We start from the raw sequence: 23,148 nt of genomic DNA, 5'->3' as shown, positions 1-23,148 counted from the left end.
ATCTGAACCATTATCTCCCCATGTGCACATAGAATATACAATTTGTATTCTTGCATTTGCTCCTCAAACAAACCACTGAATAACAGCCAAACAAAGCAAAAAGAAGAGTGGAAGAAAAATATTAAATGCCATTGTATACCTGCCCATCTCTGCTTATCTGGACTTTCTTGTTGTCATTCCAAGGATTGAGTAAATGGTGTGCAAACTGAAAGGGAAGACTTTCTTTTCGTATCCACTCCACCTTAAACACTCCTCCTAGTCCAGCTGAACCCCAGTCCTGACTCTTCTCCCTTCCTATCTCAGAAGACATTCTAGAAAATCCCTGTGGGTAAAATGAGGGGAAACAGTGAAGGTGAGGATAACATTAAGACTCTGAATTCAATTTATCTGAGAAACTCTGAGTTGTTTTTTTTTTTTATTTTAAGGTAAAAATGTAATATAAAAATAATAGATATATAACAAAAATCCAGAAAGCCACTCATTGTTTTTTATAAAAAGATGAATTAGCAAATTTTAGAGGAAAGACCAATTCCAGCCTTCTAATATAATTTCAAATACAGATATTTTCTAAATAATATATCATAGTTCTAAACCCACATTTATTCCATTATAAATGGATACAATCTAACTTCTAGGTTTTTAGTTCCAAAAATGATAATAATATCAAATAATAAATTCATTATTTTATAAATTCAGATATACATCAAGTAAAGATGGGTTAAGAAACACACTCAGTTTCCTGACAGTCAAAACTAACCTCTTTGGCCTATTTAAAATAAACATTTTATCAAAAAGTCACGCTTCTCATTACTTTTAATCCACCTGAGAAATAGTAAATCTAAAGTTGTCTCAGAAGGAAAAATTGTTTATCTGGAAAGGCTCTGGTAAAACATATATATATGGGATATATATGGGATATATATATAGGGATATATATGGGATATATATATAGGGATATATATGGGATATATATATAGGGATCCCTAGGGATCCCTATACATCATTCCTTTGAAGAGGTGCAATATATTCCTCATCCTCCCTCAAGCACAATGCATTCTTGCATTCCAATGCAATAAAAAGCCAGCTTCTTTATAACCTCCATGATTTAAATGATCTCATCTGCAGACAGAACAATGCCCTTTTACTGCTTCAGGATGGCTCACCTGGAAATGTCCAGATCCTTGAACAGAAAATACCAAGTAAACCATGCTGCTTTCCCAAAAGGCTCGGTTTAGCTTCTGCTCATTACTAGGGGTTGTAGACCAGATACCCTTCTGTTGAGAAATTTCAAGGTTTCTCAGATTGCTACTCTTCATTATGAAGTATCGAATAGGCATGTTTGGTCTTGGTGAAGGAGATTTTGAGCCCTAAAAAAGAAAGTATAAATTCTTGAAAGGTAATTTGACCTTTCAAAATCAATAGACTCCATTAAACATCTTCATAAATATATAAACCAAAATATTTTACCAAATAGTCAACAAATGCAAATAGCTCTATCATGCCTGAAAACCTACACAAGGCTCAATCAAAATGAGGTTAAAGAGCCAAAACCAAGTACTCATTTTCAGAGTATTCAAAATCCCTTATCAAGAAAGGATCCTGGTTTGCCAACTTTGATTTACACTCCAAATGTACTTTCAGAAAATATTTTAATAAACTTGCAAAGTCTGAAAACAAAACAAAATTGCTCCAGCTTACTGCCTGGATACAGTTTCCAGGCGACAATGCAGGAAGTGAAACACAAACAGAATCCAATGGTCTCACTGAATTGCAGACATAGACCTTAGAGTTTAGAGGCCAAGGTAACTAGATTTTCCATGGCAGTGTACTATATAGAAGGGAGCTTCATAGGAAGAGAACTCCTGGGGAACTGCAGAAGGGGTTCCCACAAGTTTTTGGCTAAGTAGTGACCTGCACTTAGGTAAGAAAAAATGACCTGAGGCCAGGAAAGATCCAAAGGAAAATAGTTCTTAGAGCTCACACATGGTTGGGAATATTTCATCTTATTCCAGACAGAAGAGAAAGAACTTGTAATACATAGTGCATTAGTCCACAGAAGGATCATACCTTAGTACTGGAACTAAATTAGTACCAGAATAAAAACTGCCCTGGATCCACCCTAACACTGCTTAAAAGCAAATCCCGAAAGGATTACACTGATTGCAACTAACTTAACTGTGTATCAGAAAAATGTCTAACACTATTTAAAGAAATACAACAAAAATCTAGCAGCCAAACAAAATTTTAAGGAATGCAAACAACAGGAGAATATGACACACAACCAGAAAAAAATTAATCAGCAGGAACAGAGTGAGATCTGACAGATGATGAAATTAGGAGATAAGAATTTAAAGCAGTTATCCTAAATCTATGTGCTATGTTCAAGAAGGTGGAGGAAACATAAATGTGATGAGTGGGGAAATAGAAGGTATTTTTTTAAAGACCCAAAGGAAGTTCTGGAGATGAAAATATAATATTTGAAGTAAAAATACACTAAAAAGAATGCACATAAGATTAGACACTACAAATTAAAAAATCAGTGAATTTAAAGATGTAGCAATAGAAATGATCTCAAATGAAGCAAAGAGACAAAAACAACTGAAAAAAATGAAGAGAATATCAGTGACCCGTGGAACAATATCAAGTAGTCTTACGTTTGTATATCTAGAGTTCCAGAGAAGAAGGGGGAGAGGTGAGATATAAAAAATATATGAAAAATAATGGTGTTAAATTTCCCAAAATTGATGGAAACTATAAATATACAGATTAAAGAAGAAATATAAAGAGAACCAGACCGAATCATATCAAAATCAAATTGCTGAAAACCAGTGAGAAAAAGAAAATCTTAAAAGCAGCTAGGGAAAAAAAGACAAATTATGTATGGAGAAAGAAAGATAAGAATGATAGTAGACATCCCATGAGAAACTATGTAAACAAAAGCTAGAAGAATTCATTTCCTGCAGATCTGTACTTAAAGAAATGTTAAAAGAAGGTTTTCAGCCAGAAGAATATGATCCAAGACAGAAATTCGTGTCAGCACAAAAGAATAAAAAGCACAGGAAACTGTAAATATTGAGTAAATATAAAGGACATTTTCCTGACTTTTGATAAAAAGATAATTGACTATGTAAGTAAAAAACAATACATTGTGGCATTTATAACATATGTTGAAAAAAATGTATGAAACCAATAACATAAGGATTGAAGGGTAAAATAAAAGTACACTGTTGCAAGGTTCTCAAACTGTAACTGAAAGGGCATAATACTGATTCAAGATACATTAGGGTAAGGTAAAAATGACTAACTAGTGAATTCTATCAAACATTTAAGGAAGAAATAATACCAAATCTATACATCTCTTCCAAAAAATTGAAGTGGAAGGAACACTTCCCAACTAATCTTTAAGAGGACAGCATTACTCTGAAACCAAAACCATCCAAAGATAACACAAGAAAAGATAACCAGAGAATAATATCCCGCATAAACAAAGATCCCTCATTTAACAAAATTTTTGATTGAACAAAAACAAATCTAGCAATATTTTAAAAGGATAATACATTATGACCAAGAGAGGTATAAACATTAGAAAATCAATCAATGAAATCCATTATATTAACAGACCAAAAAAAAAAAAGAATTGTGTTATCATTTCAATAGATGTAAAAAAAAAAGAGCACTGAGTATAATTCAATGCTTATTCCTAACAAACCTTCTTAGCAAACTAGATCCAAAAGAAAACATCCCACTAAATTGTGAAAGACTTAAGGCTTACCTTCTAAGGTCAAGACAAAGAGGAGGGCTCTCAACATCTTTATTAAATATTTTATTGGAGGTTCTAGCCATAGATATAAGGCAAGAAAAGAAATAAACGGCGTTCACTTTGGAAAGGAAAAAAGTAAAACTACCTTTATTAACAGCATGATTGTCCATGTAGAAAATCCTGAGAAATCTACATAAAAAGCTAATAGAATTAATAAGTGAAGTAAGGTCATAGGATATAGGATAAATATACAAAAATCAAATGTATTTCTATATGTTACCAATGAACTGAAACTTAAAATTTTAAAAAAACAACAGCATCAAAAAGATAAAATATTTAGGAGTAACTGTAACAAAAAAACTGTAATATATGAACTCTGAAATTTACAAAACACTGTTGAGAGAAATTAAAGAATATCTAAATAAATGCAGATATGCTTATGGATTGGAAGACTAAAAATTGCTAATTGTAGATTTTCAAGTTGACCTATAGATTTAATGCAATTCCACTCAAAATACCAAAAAAATTTTCTGTAGAAATTGACAAGCTTCTTCTAAGTTTATACAAAAGCACAAAGATTGTAGAAGAGCCAAAACAATTTTGCAAAAGAAGAACAAAGTCAGAGAAAAATCATTAACTGATTTCAAGACTTACTATGAAGCTATTACATAATCAAGTCACTGTAGCACTGGCAAAGGAGAAGTATGCAGATCAATGAAATAGAATAGAGTCCAATAAGTAGAAAACATATTTATGGTCAATTGATTCTTGACAAAGGTGCCAAGGTAATTCAATGAAACAAAGATCTTTTCAACAGATGGTTCTGGAACAACTGTATAGGCAAACACCAAAAAATTATCATTCACCCACCCATATAATAAACAAAAATTAACTTGAAATTAATTAATTCAAGGTATATGAAATAGATCATATACCTATCAATACATGTAAAAGTTCCAACTGTAAAATCTCTAGAAGAAAGCACAGGAGAAAATCTTGGGTTAGGCAAGGACTTCTTAGGACACCAAAAATATGAACCCTAATACAAAAAACAGATGAAACCAAAATAGAAAAAAATAGATTAAATGGATTTCCATCAATATTTGTTCTTTAAAAGACAACTGAATCACTTTGCTGTACACCTGAAACTGATACAATATTGTAAATCAACTATACTCCAACATATAATAAAAATTAAATTAAAAATATAAAAAATAAAATAAAGTAAATAAGCAACAAGGATACATTGTACAGCACAGGGAAATACAGCCATTATTTTGTAACAACTTTAAGTGGAGTATGATCTATAAAAATATTGAATCACTATGTTGTACACCTAAAACTAATATACTATTGTAAATCAAGCATACCTCAATAAAAAATAAAAAAACACTCATAAATAAATAAATAAAGTGATGGGTTACATGAGAAAAAAAAAAAAGACCATTAAGAAAATGTAAATGCAAGCACAGACTATTAGAAAAAATGTTCAAAACATAAAATTAAGACTTGTATCCAGAATACGAAGAAACTCTTACAAGTAAATAAAAAAAGACAACCAATAAACAATGTAAAGAGGTTAACAAAATATGAACAGATATTTCACCAAAGAAGATTCAGAAATGGCAAAAAAGCACATGAAATTATGCTCAACATCCTTAGTCATTGGGGAAATGCAAATTAAAACTACAGTGGAGTATCACTATATACCCACGAGAATGGCTAAAATTAAGAGACTAGTAATGTTAAGTATCGTTAAGAATACTGAACAAATGGAATTCTCATAGATTATTGAAGGGAATAGAAAATAGTACAGATATTTCGGAAAACAGTTGAGTAGTTTCTTGTAAAGTTACACTTACCATACAACCCAACAAACCTACTCCTGGGTATGTACCCAAGATTAGAAAACATATCTATACATAAAGATTTGTACCTGAATATTATTCATAATAGTCAAAAAGTAGAAATGATCCAAATGTCCATCAATGGTAAACAGATAAACATACTGTGGTATATCCATACAATGGAATACTACTCAGCAATAAAAAGTAATAAACTAATAATACACTCAATAATATAGATGAATTTCAAAAGTGAAATAGCTGGTAATAAAGATCTATATACATTCCATTACAGGAAGTTCCAAAAAAAAAAACTCTCAGAACAAAGAGCAGTTTAGTGGTTGCCAGAATCTAGGGGTGATGGGCATGTTCTCTACATGACTATAGTACAGTTATATGATTGTATACATTTGTCAAAATTCACTCAATTGTACAGTTTAAATTGGTGAATTTTATTGTGTAAATTATGCCTTAATAAAGGCACTTTAAAATTAAAAACAAAAAACAAAAAAATCTTAAAACCTAAGAATGCAAATCTTTAAAAACATTTCTTTTCCTCTTATTTAACAAGAGTATTTCAGCAGACATTTTCACCAGAACCACATCATATAGCTAACGAACACTAATCAAATACTCAGGTACTAACAATGCAGGAAAGTAAAAGTAAACATATTCTAAACATTTGAAATCATTCGTATTACAAATTTTTTAAAAGATACATAGTTTTCAATTCTTTATCAACATTTCCTATCTTCCTAACCCCATCCAGTCTTGTATTTTTTAATATAACCATTGAATTGGAGAGATTAAGAATTGAAAGAAACTATTGTTCTTAATTCTGAAGGTATAAACCAAAATTAATTTAAGAAAATCTTCTTGTCATTTGTTTTTAACAAAAAAAGGTTCTAAAGATACAGAAAGGAAATCATGAACTGCCTAGCTACATGCCATCAGTGAATGACCTATTAGGTTTAAAACACCCCAAGATGATAATAACCCAAAATACTTGGCAAGCAGGAAAAAACTAAAAAATTTACTCAGTTTGTCAGCTTCTATTTATATCTAGAACAGAGGCCATGATTAATAACTTAAAAACAGAATTATTTTATAATTTTGTTTAAATATGTAACATCAGATTTGCTACAAATCCTTGATACTCTACCTTTCCTGAGGATGGAGGAGAAGGACTAGCACAAGGACTTGGATAACTATTGCTGTCTGTAGATTTCACAGAAGACTGATCTGACCTGTCATCAGTGCTTCGTTTAGGATGTAAAATTCCTCTATCTTTGTACTTCTGAGGTGGGTGCAGTGCTGGAGATGGAGATTCCATCAATACTCTTGAGTGAAAATGAGGAAGCAAAGATCAGTTATACATAAGTTCATAATACAAAGCAGAGTCCATTTCAAACCAAAGTTCCAATGACACTTTGATTTATGGAATAGTATTTAAAAAGTCAATTTCATTCTTCAATTACATTTAGATGAAGGAGTTGTACTATTACGATATACTTACAAAAACAACATTTAAAACAATACAAAAATACATTTAAAACAACCTACAAAAATCTTTAACTTAATATTAAATACCCAAGTATTATTCCCTTACAAAACTCCTAATCTCTTTTAATGTCAGTCTAGGAGAAGTCCTTAACAATTATAATGTCTTATATTGACGTTTAATATCTTTTAACATTATAAAATTAATTAAATATATCTGTGCTAATGGCCTTTACTAGAATATCACCGACTCCACTTCCGTTCCACTTTCATATATTATCGTAAAGCCAAATACAACAGATTTCAAAAGCATACTAAAAATTACAGTATGGTAAAGTAGAAATAAGACTGGACTAGAGTCAGAAGATTTTTAGGACAGTACTAAATTTACAACTAACGAGGCAGGTGATCCTGGGCAAGTCTTAATTTATCTGAGCTTTAATTTCCTTAACTGTTAGATAAAGGGATTAAACTAGATAAATGCTAAGATTCTTCTGTTTTAAAATTCTATCAATAAATGCAGCAAAAACGGCAGTCAGGAATTTTATAATTTTTTAAAAAGTATACATCTTAGTGGAACAACCAGACATTAAAAAAAAAAGACATTAAGTGCTTCCTAAAGTAGTGCAATATAAAGTTCATAGCACTACCTATAAAATATTCTTGCCAAAACACTGGATCTAATCAAGCCCTGAGAGCTAACCACCAGTTTCCATGAAATACATAGGGTATAGCAATAAAAAGAGACAAATACAGAATGTGGTACATCTAATACCACTGACCTCGTTCCCTAAAAAAAGTCAACAGAGGAACTAACTGCTCTAGATCACAAGAGATTCAAGAAACAAGACACGCTAATACAATGCATGAGTCCTCCCTAGATGTTGTTTCAAATAAATCTATAGTTTGAGAATTGGGGAAATGATTATTTTATTGGGACTGATAATTGGATTTTGATTATGTAGGAAAAATGCCTCTATTTTTAAGAGATGCATATTTAAATACGGAAGGGTAAAATGACATGATGTGTGAGACTGATTTTTGAAATATGTAAACAGAAAAAGGAAGCAAGAAAAAAATAATTGGGGTAGATAAAGCAAATAGGTGAAAATCTTGGTAAACTACTGAATCTGAAATATGGAATTCACCATGACGTATTTACTTTGCTATGTTTAGCAATATTTATAATAAATAAACAAAACAAAAAAGGCCAAGCCATCAATAGTACATAAACTTCCACTGAGTCTTGCAATTATAATTATTCTGCCTTCAAAACAAGTTAAAATAGCTTATCCCCACAATTTGCTTCTTTCAGTAAGTATCTTAGATCCAATACTATTTCGTTCACAAATAAATAAAATAGCTAAAGCCTAAAAATATTAACAAAAATATATAATGAATAAACATCTGAATAATTAATAACTTGATAAATGTAAAAAACCAACTTTTCAGGGTTTTTTTCCTCTCGTGAATTGACGTTCAATGAATTATCAAGTTACACCTCTAAAATTCTTTCCCTGGTACTTTATTTACCTGAAAATTAGGTAACAGAACTTAACTGAGTATAATACCTTATTAAAATAAAAATGATGTTTTCAATAGAACTAAATGTCTACTTTTGTGGTTTTCAATTTGATCTTTGACTCTGTGCTCTATTCTAAGCTTTTCTCTCATACTTGGCTTCCCCCCAAGATTTCATGCACGTAGAAACAAAGCATTCGTGTAAACCCTTCCAACCTAAATTTTTATTTAAGAGGAACAAAGAGTTCTGATAACTCATTTATATCTCATTTTTCTTATAGAAAAGATATGTTTATCCTCTGTAAATGAGCAAGTCATTATTTAGAAAATGACAATAAAAAAATTGGTTTAATTTTAAGTTGTGATGAGGGCAACTTCTATTTTTAAATAGCTTCTTAAACTTTTAAAAAATAGTTTCAATAAAATGCTTTTATTAAAAGAAATTATCTAATCTATATCTTGCCACGTTAGCGTGAAAACTCTAACTATAAATCCCTTTTCTCCAAGAAGTAATCCTAGAAAGATTATGACTTCTCCATTCAAAAATAAATCTTCCTGAGAGTCCTCATTCTATTCCTCACCAAGCTACATCAATTCCAGGCCTTATCTATTAATGCTACCACAAGTCTAAAAGCAGATGAAATTCTGTATCTCATTGTTCAACAGACAAGAGAATGAAGAATGCAAGGCTACAACTTGTAAGGAAAGGAAAATGGTAGACACTGGTATCACAGGTGGAAAAATGAATTTATAAGATAATCAGTTTCTAAAGCATAACTAATATTACACTTTATAATTCTGATTTTCTTCTTCTGTATTTCCAAATTTTATTAAATGAGTATGTATTACTTTTATAAAGAAAAAAATGAAGGTTTTTTTCCCTAAAAATGTATGTGTGTAGTATGTATGTATGTATATAGACACATATGTGTGCAAAAAGTCTCTGTGAATATAACAGGTTTTTTACAGATTAGTCTATAAATAACTCTACCACATAATTTCTATGCAAATGTATTCACACATTCTAAACAATCATTGTTCAAGTAAACATTTAGAACAATCTTTTTAAAAAGTGAGGCGTGTCTAAGTAGAAAATGTGTTTTTTACTATTTTCCTTTCACTTGGCAGTGTCTACATCAGAGAAAAAGGTTCAGGGACGCATATTATGAGAAGGTTTTCTAAGCAACTGGTTGAATTATTCCTAAAATGCAATATATGAAGAACTTGGAAACCACCATGTATTATTCCTTTTTAACTGAAGTATTAACTGATAACATGCCTTTATGCTTCATTCAGATAAGTAAAATCTGATCAAAAGAAGGCAGGTACTATATACTCCATCTGATCCTTGAAAAACAATAAGCACTACATATCTTTTATGTTTCCATTGTTCCTATTTTCAGGTTTTTAACAATGAAATCATATTCTTACCACAGGGACTATCTACCATACTGCCAAAACTAGCATTCCAAGCAAGAATTTTGTCTCTGTTATCAATTCTAACCTGGTTTAAAAAAAAAAAATTTAACTGATATAAAGAAATTTAAATTTGATTCTAACAAATATTTTTACAACCAGAAACATTTCTGAGTCATGACCAACAATTCATTATAACCACTATTATACCACCAAATACATTTTTGGATAAATAATTTAATATAAGAGCTCTCATTATTATTACTAATCATATAATAAACAAAAAATCACATCTAATTGCCAAATGCTAGAAAGGATAAAAGAATTTAGCTAAACTAAAAAATTTTGCCAAGACAAGTAAATTTATTTACTTTTTTAATATATGTATGCCTCCCCTCAATAAAATGTAAACTCTCTGAAGAAAGAGATTTTGTCTGTCTTACACATTGCCATATCCCTCACACTAAGAACAACAGGCATTCAATGTGTCCCTGTATGAACGAATGAATAAAGTATTTTTCTGTAGGAATACTAGTCAGTGTTATTAATATCTAGGTAAGGCTTGTGGGGAGGCTGTTCTTCTAAATGGCCACAGCCAACACTTCTCGTTGTGAGGTATCTAGGAAAGATATGGCTTGACATATATCAACTAAAATACATAATAAAAAATGTTGCTATCTTTTTCTCAGACCCTAAATTTGTAAATTCTGGAAATTAAACGTTTTAAGCTTTTCCTGACAAAAAATTTCCCTGTTAAATAACTCAAGACCCCAGGAGTTTGAAATCCTTAATATTATCTAACACTTGAAAGAATTATCTTTTGAAAGTAAGAAACTCTTCCCATTTTACTGTGACCTTTTTGTGTATCTTAGATTATAAGAAAGTAATTTTTAAATATTATAAAAGCATGTGATTCTATGATAAATAACTATTTTCCTAGAGAAAATATCTCGTTTTGATAAAATGTTATAAATTTACCTTTCTGCAGTAGTAGACTCAGCAGAAAATTCAGTATCTGCTGAAATTTTCCTACTATTATTTGACCTCCAAGATGATGCCAAAGGAAGTTCTTCTGAAGACATAGGCCTTGGCCTTTGGCCAATCCCAGATGGTTGTTGTAAACCTGCAGACTGTTCTTCAGTGCTTAAAACAGCTATAATTGCTCTTATGGTAGCTTCATCAACTTGAGACCAAGGTTTGGATGGAGCTCTCATTCGGCGTAAAAATAAGCTATGCCACTTCTGTCTAAGCTGCAGCAATAAACTGGCTGCCTATAATAAAATGGTTTCTTCAGTTCAAATAGATACAAGCAAAATATCTATCACACTTGCAGGACAACGATTTGTTTATTAGTTAAGGTCTGAAACTGTTTCCAAAGAACACGTTTCACATTTCATATCATTTACTATCAATTTCAGCCTTTTTATTGCATGAAAGAAATAAAATTTCTTATTTACCATTTTGAGGCACTAGAGACCCAAAATCAAATGAAACAGCCCAATGAGAGAGAAAGTAAACAATGTGTGGTAGAGTGTGATTAATACTGGAAAAGTAACAGCAGGGTAAATAAAGAAAAATACATTTAGTTCCATTCATACTTTATTTTACTGCCAAATGATGATGTCCATAAGGCAGCTGAATTCATAGGTCCAGAGAAAAGCCTAAGCTAGAGATACAGATAAGATGTACCTGGAAGTTATCAATGCATAAATGGTTACTAAATCTACACACAGAGGTAAGGTCCTTAGAGATTGTGCAGAGACAGAAGAACAGACTACTAGAGAACATCTAACATTTAAGGCACAAACACATACAGAAGAGTTAGTGAAAGAACCTAAGAAGGAATGACCTCTCTAGATAGAAGAAGAATCAGGAAAGAGTAATGTCATAGAAACTAGTGTCAAAGAAGTTGGGACAGGGGTGAGGAGGAAAAATGGGAAAGGGCAGAATCAATAAAAAGAAGGGTATGGACAATAGCTAAATATGAGAGAAAGGTCAAATTTATCAAGGACAGCAGGCTGGCTTTGACAACCTGGAGGAGACAATATTGACCTTGGCAAGCACAGTTTCAGTGAAGTGAAAGATCGATGGGAATGGAAATGAGACTGCAGTAGGTTGAAGTGATAAATGAATGTATGGCAAAAAAGTAAACCTAGCCAGTATCGACTTTTAACAGTTGATACTGTCCCAAAAAAGGATATAGAATGATCTTTAAAAGTAAAGATGGAATTAAGGGAAGGCTCTATCAAGAAAAATTTTAATTTGAAAAAAAACATTCATCTTTCCTACTCCAGAGAAATATGAAAAGAGAAAACAGGATGAACTCACATCTTTCCCTTATAAACAGAGTTTATAAAATAAAAGGATTTCTTGTGTACCCAATACTCAATATTTTCTTATATACACAAAAATATTCAAATATTACCATGCTCAAATACTTAGCCACACCTAGATTTTTCAAATCCTCTACAGAGAATAAACCCCAATATGGCAGAGAATGTATGAAAACTGAAAAACAAGCTGTATTCTCTCATACTAAGGGCTCAATTTTAAAGATATAATTTTCATCACACTGTGTATCACTTCATACAATTGAATAAAAGAAATCTATCACATTACTAAAAAGCAACTTACCTCTGGCTCTAGTTTGAAATTGAGCCACTCATCAAGTTTTAAAGCTGCCAAATTAGCAGTAGTTCTGTCTTCCATTTCACTATCACTACTGTCATTAGGAATACCATCTGCTGTTCACACATATTGAAAGGAAAAAAATTTCACTTTTACTATCTTATATCACAGACAAAAAAGTAAGTCAATATAGATACTCTACATTTACACAAATCCTCCTGATATACTAACAATTTGTGTGGGGAGTTCTCCAAACACAACAGGTCACAAATTAAAACTCAGTATCTGGCCATTGTTTATTTCTCTACTCAAATTCTAAATATCAGAATTTTTCAAATTTTGTCAAGAACCCTCTTCTTTTTAATATCATTTACAAGCTGATGATTTCCAAATTTGTATTGCTAGTCCAAACTTTTTCCCTAAGCTCCAGATATGGATAATAAATCCACTGACTCCAAAAGAAAAAATCTTACTTAGGATTCCGTAGCCATCTCAAATTTAACATGTCTAAGAGGACCCCTGACTTCTCCCCTACACAACCTGCTCCTCCCAGCTTTCTGAATCTCAAATAAGTGGCACCAATTATTCAACAAGCTGCCACAGCCAAAAACCCAAAAGTTAATGATTCCTCCCTTTCACTCACCACCCACATTCAATCCAGCCGTTACTAGTACATCCAAAATAATTTTAAATCTACTTCTTTTCATATCAGATGCCACCACTGTAGTTCTGAGCCATCATTATCTATCATAAGGCCACCGCAAAAGCCTCCTACTTGCCTCTTCTCTTCCGTTCTTGCTCCTTCAAGCAATCCATTCTCACAGCCAAAATGATTTTTTTGAACATAAATCACACCATGTACTCCCTTCTTAAAACCCTTGCATTTCCCTTACAAGTCCATGCCTTTCTTTCAACCTTAGATCATCCCACTTTCACCTTGATCACTGTGGTCCCAATCATACAACCTTTCTGTCTGTTCCTATATCATTTCCTAGTGCAGAATCTTGGTCCTCGCCATCTTCTTCTACCTAGAGCATATTTCTGCATCTTCACATGGCTGATTTCTTCTCATACTTTAGAGCTCAGCTTAAATCTCATCTCCTCAGAGCAACTTGTCTAAGGTCCCTTTCTAAAGTAGGTCACTCTTAAGGAGACCCTCTTCATTTTCTTCAAAGTACCATACATGTTATTTACTTTTTTGCTATATGTCAACACCCACTACCATGTAAACTCCTGAAGACAGAAATACTTTGTATATCTTGTTTTCTGTTATATCCTCAATTCCTAGCACAATAACTGACATGTAATAGTTGCCCAATAAATATCTGCTGAATCACCAAATAGCAAAAAATTGGAAACAATCAAGATGTCCGACTATAAAGGAACATTTCAAATGCATTATGTCACTATAATGTGATAGAATATTTTCCAGCCATTAATATGAAATATTAAAAATGTTTTTTATATTTTGTGAAATGAAAATAGCAGAATATAAACAGTATGGGTAAAATAACCTAAAATATGTAAACATACAGAAAAAATTGTATAATATTAAAAAGGGTTTGCATAAGGGTAGTGGGATTTTTTTTTATGGGTATCATTTCCTTTAAACAATTACTTCTTTTTTTCTTTTTAACATCTTTATTGGAGTATAATTGCTTTACATTGTTGTGTTAGTTTCTGCTGTATAACAAAGTGAATCAGCTATATGTATACATATATCCCCATATCCCCTCCATCTTGCGTCTCCCTCCCACCCTTCCTATCCACCCCTCTAGGTGGTCACAAAGCAAGGAGCTGATTTCCCTGTGCTACGCGGCTGCTTCCCACTAGCTATCTATTTTATATTTGGTAGTTAATCAATTACCTGTTTTTTATGTTAAACTATCATTTAAATTCAAGTGGAAGAAAAAAACAGACTATCAACAAGATTAATCAAAAATGCACAAATGAATATCAAGTTACCTTAGAAATCAATTTCAAGAACAGTGGTACACTTCAGTAATTTTTAATTAGTCTTAATACATCAAAAGGGAGCTACTACCACATAAATTTTTATAATTTCAAAATTTGTTTGGTTTAATAAGAAGAAAAAATTTTATTTCAAATAGATTTGTATTTCCTTCAATAATATATTTACCTCGAAAAGATGAAGGTTCCTGAAGAGCATTACTTGCCAACCTAGCTGGTCCACAAAATATCAATACAGTGACAGGTGTCACTGCTGAACAACATCTAATATTAGCTATTCTATGAGCTCTGGTCATTTCATCATAAATAAGCCAATCTGTGGGCAGTGCCTGAATTGCTGCAGCTTGACCATTAGCTGGAGGAATCTATTAGGAAAATAAATTTTAAAAATGTTTAGTAAATTTATCACTTAATTTACTGGTAATACTTTTAAAATGTATGAAGTCCCTCAGCAAAATAGATGTTGTATATTAGTACCCAAACAAAAATTAAAGCAAGTCATTGCTCATGTAGTTTGTACAAAAGTCCTCATTACTTAACACATTACCTCTTCCAACTTTAAGACTCAACCAAAATATTGTTCCAGTGTTGAATTATACATACATAACTAATTAATTTCTTAAAGCAGGTTGGCATTGGGAGCATTTTTTTATTGATCTTCAACTATCTAAATTAGATTAGTTACACCTCAAGGCCTAAGAGCATTCAAAAAGTTTTACCTTTTTATATTGAGGTTGACTGAGAACTGAAGTGGGATGAAATCGTACTTTTTTCTCCTTTGGCCCTGTCAATACTACATTCTCTCTGTCCACATGGACTAAATGAGGATACATGCCTGCAACCAATGCAGCTTTAACGACAGCCCAGTTCTCAGAATTTGTGTTAACATCTCGAATGTCACCACCACCTCGTGCTCTCACGAAACCTAGAAAGAGGAAAGAAACCACACCAACTTTTTCTATTGCATAAAATATACTTTTAAATTTGGGTTTTTAACAAAAAATTGTATAATCCATACAAGTTTAATGATTCAAATGCCACAATAATTCATAAAATCTCCTCTGAAAAGTTTAAAATATAGAGTCAATGTTCTAAGAAAGTTTAAGTTTGCTTAGGCTAAAGTAAACAGAAGATTCATTGAGGAGTTAGGGACTTCAAAAACAAAGACATATTCTTGCAATAAAGTTCTTCATAAGCTGCTATCAGAAACATACTAAAATCATAGCTGAAAACCTAAACTATTCTGCTGAATGGTATTAATAACATCTTGGTTGTGACAGAAACTAATCCTGGAAGTGAAGTCAAGTAAATATAAAGTATTCTTGCTTGAATTTCAAAAGTCCTTCATATTTCCCCATATTTGAGACAACTCTAAATCCTCTGGTTCATTCCTTATATTACTTTGGCACTTCAGCTATTCCATAAATCCAGGCTCAGGTACTTTTCTTCTGTTTCCTCAGTGTACTATGCCACTCAAAAAGAAATTCAAAGGAGCAATTCTAAAATGAAATAGCAAAACTGGCATTCTCTTTAAAACAAAAAATCAAGTGCCTTCAAGTGATTACTAGTTGTTTTATGTTCCAAAAATATAAAGGCCAGCTTTCATATCAATCTACTTAAATTTTTGTAATTTCTCTTTCATAGAGCTAAATACTTATTAATAGTGATAAAATATAACAAGTACAATCTCTAAATTGATTTTTGCCAACAAATATATTATAAATTGCTCATTGCCAACAGTATCAAAAAGCATTCATATATTTCTCAACTATAGCTTCTACAATATCATTTTTTTAATCAACAAACAAAAGCTGAGGTCATGCAGAAGTCTACAAAGCAGTTCATGAACATAAGATATACAACATGATAATGTCATAAAAATAATATAAGATGGCATTAGTTAACACTAGAAATACTATAAGGTCTAGGCAACTCTCAGTAGTTTAAATAGGTTCTTTGGAGGAAAACTTTACCTGATGCTCTAAGTTGACCAAGCAACTGAGTTCTCATGCCTATGATTATTTCCATAGTAGCTTGTGAAAGAAAATTCTTTTCACAAAAGGCTCGCTCCCACCCATCACTTCGAGCTTTCTGCCATGCCTATAAAAATATAATTACATAACAAGATACATTTCTTAGGAAGCAAAGTAATCACTGAAAATCACTACAATAACCACTCAAGGTCAATTCTCCTTTTTCTAATTATTTTATAAAATCTAAGACTATGAAAAACAAACAAAAACAAACTCATAGATACAGAGAACAGATTAATGGTTGCAAGAGGCAGGGGCTTAGAGGAGTGAGGAGGGTGGATGAAATAAGTGAAGAGGATCAAAAGGTACAAACTTTGAACTATAAAATAAATAAGTCCTGGGGATGTAATATATAGTATGGTGACTATGGTTTAAAACACTGTACTGTATACTGGAAAGTTGCTAAGAGAGTAATTTTTTTTCGTTTTTCAACATCAACATTTATTTTTTTAATTAATTTTTATTGGAGTACAGTTGATTTACAATGTTGTGTTAGTTATTGTTGCAGAGCAAAATGAATCACTTATACATATACACATATCCACTTTTTTAGATTCTTTTCCCCTATAGGTCATTACAGAGTACTGAGTAGAGTTCCCTGTGCTATACAGTAGGTTCTTATTAGTTATCTATTTTATATATAGTAGTGTGTATATGTCAATCCCAATCTCCCAATTTATCCCTCCCCTCCCTCTTTCCCCCATGGTAACCATGAGTTTGTTTTCTACATCTGTGACTCTATTTCTGTTTTGTAAAAAGTTCATTTGAGAGAAATTTTTTTTTTTTTGGCTCCACCGAGCAGCACGTAGGATCTTAGTTCTCCAATGAGGGGTTGCACCTGCACCCCCTGCATTGGAAGCGTGAAGTCTTAACCACTGGATCGCCAGGGAAGTCCCTGAGAGTAATTTGTTTAATAAATATTTTTATTGAGACATAATTGACATATAACATTAGTTTCAGGTGCATAACATAATGATTCAATATTCGTTTGTATTGTGAAATCATCACAACTCTAGTTAACAGACTAGAGAGTAGACCTTAAAAGTTCTCATCACAAGAAAAATTTTTTTAACTATGTGTGGTGATGGATGTTGACTTATTGTGGTGATCATTTCGCAATATATATAAATACTGTCATTAGGTTGTACACCTAAAACTAATAGAATGTTATATGTCAATACCATCTAATTTTTTAGAATAATTTTAAAATAAAATCTAAGACTTTATGACCAAATAGAATTTATCATTTTTAATTTATACTCAAATGCTATGAAAGCAACTGAGTTTACAAAATCCCAATGAAAACAAAGTATCAGGTAACCTAAATACCTAGCTATGTAAAAATATTTACCTTTACAAATGTGCCTTCTAAGTTTCCTCCACTGAAGTATGGGAGATTTTCAATTAAGCCGTCATAATACCATTTATATCTAAGATACTGCCACTCCAGGCCTCTAAAAATAATCTTTATATCACCCTCCTAATCTGTCTGAGAAGGGAAAGTGGGATTCCTAGAAATCACCTATATGTAGTATAATGGAGCTCTCTTTGAAAATGAGTTCTCTTGCTTTGGAATATAACTGAAAGACAAAAGCAGTAATTTACCTTCCCTGTTTTTGAAGGAGCTGGGGAAAAAACAAAGAATAGATAGGAATTCTACTCCAAATCTCCCCCCAGTTATAATCACTCAACTGATCTACTATAATATATGGTATCTAATAGACCAAATTAATAGCAATGCATCAACCACTATTCAATAATGCCCACAAAAGACCTTACAATTATTTTTTTAACTGTATATATTGGAAAAATCCTGTATGCCTGGAAAAGAGTACTTTCTGCAAAAACACAATTTTTTAATATATAGATACAGCCTACATTCAAGAGAATTGAAGGATAAATAACATGTCTACCTTTTCAAGAAATAACATATTCTTCCCCCACATAGCTGAATTTCTAAATTATACATCATTTCCTTTACTCAGGCTCACACTATCCTTATCTTTTCTTTCCCGTTTATCACTTTCCTCAATTTTTCACTATTATTATCTTAAAATTTTTAAGTGATTTTTAGATTTTGCTTTATAAAATTAAATTCTTAACATAGTGTCTTGAGCACACAAGAAAGGAATGTACTCTAAAAAATCAATAAATGGATATTAAATTCAAGATAATTTTCTTCTAAGTTTTGTTCTATATACTTTGAATAATATACAATGTTTCTTAACTAAAATTTTAGAGCATTCCTAAACAAGATATGATTAAAGATAAGGAATTTGGGTTTATAAAAAAGAAATATACATATAAGTATAAATAAAAATAAAAATATACATATACATAGTTCTACAAGGAGAAAACTGAGAAAATGAAAGAAAAAAGTAGAGAAAAACATGATAATTTTAACATATTAACAGTTTAGGAAGGTATTTTTCTGAGCAATTAATAAAATGTGACTTTATAATGAAACAAAATTAACAGAATCATATCTATTTTTTAATTTGTTACACTTACCCTAGAAATGTGTTTAACCAGCAACACTTCAAAAATAAAATGACAATAATAGTACCTGGAATGCTCTGAGAAGTGCCATGTGGTCACTGAAAGTCCCTGCAGTGAAACGTTTCCTACAAAGCATAGCTGCACGTTTTTGAGAGGCCTGCGTTGGCAGGACAAAAGGATCTCGATAGGCTAGTGTGCAGGCAATTGTAAGGATGGGGTCCAGACACTTTAACACCACAGCACACAGGACCATTTTACCAAGATGTGGTTCTACTGGCAAGTCAGCCAAATGATATCCAAGTTCAGTGAGATCTTCCCATGCATCCATTGCATCTATTGTCTAAATAAAAGGATATAAAATAGAACTTGACATGACCAAAAACTGTTTAATGAAACCACATACTTAAAAATCCATAAGTAAGATACAAGAACATAAATTTTCTTTTGCTACTGTACCTCATAAAAAATATATTTTGCTTCAAATATATTACGTAAAAATGAACTATACCTACTGTGTTACTATAATTACCACAAGAGTATTATTCAAAATACATAATATGAAGATAATTTTTTTAGGTACAAAATTAGTTAAGACATCTTCTCAATTGGTTTAAATTTCAGGTAAAATGAAACTATTAAGACACCAACCTTAAGCATGTGCACAGCATTTCTTACAATTAAAGCTGGTGGAGGTTCAGGAGCTTTCATAAGGAAATCAGCAATAGGACAATTAACTGGGGCTAAGAGCTTGGTATGTAAACAAAGTTCCTGTAAATAAGAACAGCAAATAATTTTGAAATACTGACACTTATAATTGATATTTACTTTTTAAAAAATCCTGGGAACTATAGTTTCCCAACACAGACTAGTAGAGTCTCTGATTAAAATGAACAGCAGAGGGAACAATGTCTTTCTATGAAAGATGGGCTCATACTTTAGTGTGAGAATTTTAATAACCATCCTCCATCAACTGCGGGCAATGTCTCCTCACACAGTTCTTATATATAACAATAACAGTCACTGTCCAAAAATCTTTTTTTTCCCTTTATATTACATTCTAGAATCTTTTATCCATTCAACAAATATTTAAGTGCTTGCTAGATGCCAGGCACCACGTATCAAGTTGGAGAAAAAGAAGAGGATAGGCAGACACTGCCCCCATGGATTTTCACTGTGTGTGAAAAACAGAATAATTATATAATTAACTACTTAATTACAACTGGGATAAGTGCTATGAAGGATACAGGGAACTAAAGACGTAAACACAAGTTCAAGAAAGAGTAGGAGGAGGCAGCCATGGGAAGTCAAAGACAATTTCTCTGAGGAAATGACACTTAAATTAAGATGTACAGATTAATTAGGAGTTAAACAGAAAAGGAATAAGGGGGCGGTTTCAATGGAGAGGGGATAGCACATATGAAGGCCCTAAGATAGAAGGGAACAAAATGTGCTTCAGAAATTGAAACTACTGGTATGAGCAGAGAGAAGAGGAAAGGCAAGAATTAAAAAATTAAAACTGGAGACACAAGCAGGAGAGACAGTTTAGGCTTTTGTTAAGAACTTTGCATTTTATCCTAAGAAGAATAGAAAATGGCACACAGGCATGGAGAAGTGGGAAGTCATCCAGGTACCTGGATGCCAAAAATATGACCCAGTATCTCTTTAAGGTTTGGAAGCCAGCATCTAGCTCAGCACACCAGAGAATCAAATTAATGCACTTCTGATAGTGTTCCCTAGAAAGTACATAGTGTTTGGCTGTTCCATGAAGTCAGAAAACCAAAAGGAAAACCATTCATACAGGCCAGGAAATCTCAGTGAACTCAATTCCAAAACTACCAAGGTAAGCTCAGCATCTTAAACTGAGATTTTGGTATTATCTTTTGTACTTTAAATGATTTGTTTTCTACTTCTCATTGAGAATTTAAAAGGTGAACACTCATGTGGTTGACAGACTCCTAGAATGTTATATTAAAAAAACAATATATCTATAAACCATACTAAAATTCAAATGCACTCAAGTAATTCTTTTAAATTTTGGAGGCTTTTGAGTTAAATTTTCTTATACAGAAAAAAATATTAGTTATATATAACCACGCTCCATACTATATATTTTATAATTTTATTTTATAAATTGATTTTTTAAAAGCCCAATCAGTATAAGTTGAAATGGTCCCTCCTCTCCTCCCTCACCCACAAAGAATAGCCTTTTAGATAGAGTTAAGTAAATTTCCACCTGTAATGGCATTCTCAAAAGTTCTGGAGTCTGAAATTCCAACATATTCTGGAATCGAAGTCTACTGAACAGCCGGAAACAAATTCCAGGTCTGCATCGCCCTGCCCTTAAAATTAAAACACAAAATTTAGGTTCAAACAAGGAATAAAGACTATAATAAGGAAACTGTAAAAGCAATATGATTTAGGAGACAGAACAATGAACCAGTATCAGGACATCTGAGTCTGAACCTCTACTCTGATACTGATCCCCTAACCTTTGAAAAGGTACTTCACATTTGTGGGACTCAATTATTTCATTTATAAAGTGAGATTCATGAATGACAAGTAATACTACCTGACAAGTAATACTTCTAAGACAATGGTAAAAATTTACATACCATATATATATATATATATATATATATATATATATATATATACACACACACAAAAATAAAAGTGAGTAAAAAATAAGGCATGAATAAATATATGGTAATTTAAATTTAATCAATTTTACAGAGCTGATACTAAGCACTGTGTTTAGGCCCACTAAACACAGAGTTGTGGAAGTTATGCATTACACAACTCTAAGGGAGTGTCATTTACCCCACAGTCATAGAGACTTGCATAATTTTCTGGAAAGCACTAGAAATACATCTTGAGGAAAAGCACTTTTAATTTCATCCAAAGTCCCTGTATCAGCTAATAGCAAGGCTGAATATGCCAAGTGACAGAGACACAGAAATATCCCTACGTATCCTCACAAAGCTCATAATCCAAAGAGACAAACCTAACTATAACACAGTGTGATACAAGTTAGAAAATCTGACATTGTTGGACCATTCCTTCCTTCAACAAATATTTCCCTCACTACATACCCATTAGCTTTCCCACCTATCCAGCCTCCTCTGAAAGATTTCTATCCTTCCCAGTCCTTAAATGTTGATGTTCCTCTGAGGTCAGACCTTAGCCCTCTGCTCTCCTTATTCTGCTCTCTCTCAAGTGATATTAATAATCCTAACTTCAAATTCCATCCATCTAGGTCTTCTTATCCTAATTCTAGACCTGTATTTCAGAAGGCTCCTAGCTCCACTTGGATTTTCCACAGTCAACTCAAACAACACAACCAAAAATTAATTCTCCCCACATAACCACGCTTCACATTTTCCCCAATAATAGCACCACCATCCACAAAATTTTCGTAGAAACCTGTAAGACATCCTTCATTCCACTCTATTACTTACCCCCCACCCCCTGGACATACAATCACCAATATTACTCTCCTGAATATCTCTTGAATTAGTTACTCACAGGCACACCTCAGAGATATTTCAGGTTCGGTTCCAGACCATGGCAATAAAGCAAACATTGCAATAAAGTGAATCACAAGAATGTTTTGGTTTCCTGGTACACAGAAAAGTTATGTTTACACTATACTGGAGTACATTAAGCGTGCAATAGAATTATGTCTAAATAAACAATGTGCATACCTTAATTTAAAAAATACTTTATTATTAAAAAACGCTAGCCATCATTTGAGACTTCAAGGTCACAGCCTCTTTGCTGGTGGAGAGTCATGCCTCAGTGTTGATGGCTGCTGACTGACCAGCTGAAGGCTGCAGGCTGTGGCAATTTGTTAAAATAAGACAATAATGAAGTTTACCACATCAACGGCCTCTTCCTTTCATAAACTATTTCCCTGAAGCATGCCATGCTGTTGGATGGATAGCATTTTACCCACAGAACTTCTTTCAAAATCAGA

At 32.3% G+C, this 23,148-nt stretch overlaps 1 protein-coding gene across 4 annotated transcripts in view; it reads right to left on the bottom strand.

Annotated features, from left to right (window-relative positions):
• YTHDC2 (YTH domain containing 2) overlaps window positions 1–23,148 on the bottom strand; it is an 82,147-nt gene that overhangs the window by 19,192 nt on the left and 39,807 nt on the right. For 3 of the 4 annotated variants that reach the window (XM_036847434.1, XM_036847433.1, XM_036847435.1), the window contains exons 18-28: window positions 21,406–21,511; window positions 19,821–19,940; window positions 19,240–19,512; window positions 16,614–16,740; window positions 15,360–15,565; window positions 14,810–15,005; window positions 12,676–12,785; window positions 11,020–11,312; window positions 6,767–6,944; window positions 1,164–1,367; window positions 140–322 (exon numbers count right to left, since the gene is read on the bottom strand). In XM_036847434.1, coding sequence (XP_036703329.1) covers window positions 140–322; window positions 1,164–1,367; window positions 6,767–6,944; window positions 11,020–11,312; window positions 12,676–12,785; window positions 14,810–15,005; window positions 15,360–15,565; window positions 16,614–16,740; window positions 19,240–19,512; window positions 19,821–19,940; window positions 21,406–21,511 — 1,996 coding nt within the window. The remainder of the gene's footprint in view (window positions 1–139; window positions 323–1,163; window positions 1,368–6,766; window positions 6,945–11,019; window positions 11,313–12,675; window positions 12,786–14,809; window positions 15,006–15,359; window positions 15,566–16,613; window positions 16,741–19,239; window positions 19,513–19,820; window positions 19,941–21,405; window positions 21,512–23,148) is intronic. The other variant, XM_036847436.1, reaches the window with a different exon arrangement.

Source organism: Balaenoptera musculus, chromosome 3 (assembly GCF_009873245.2).
Source record: "Balaenoptera musculus isolate JJ_BM4_2016_0621 chromosome 3, mBalMus1.pri.v3, whole genome shotgun sequence".
In the NCBI taxonomy this organism is placed as follows: Eukaryota; Metazoa; Chordata; class Mammalia; order Artiodactyla; family Balaenopteridae; genus Balaenoptera; species Balaenoptera musculus.
This window is presented reverse-complemented; position numbering and strand designations above follow the sequence as displayed.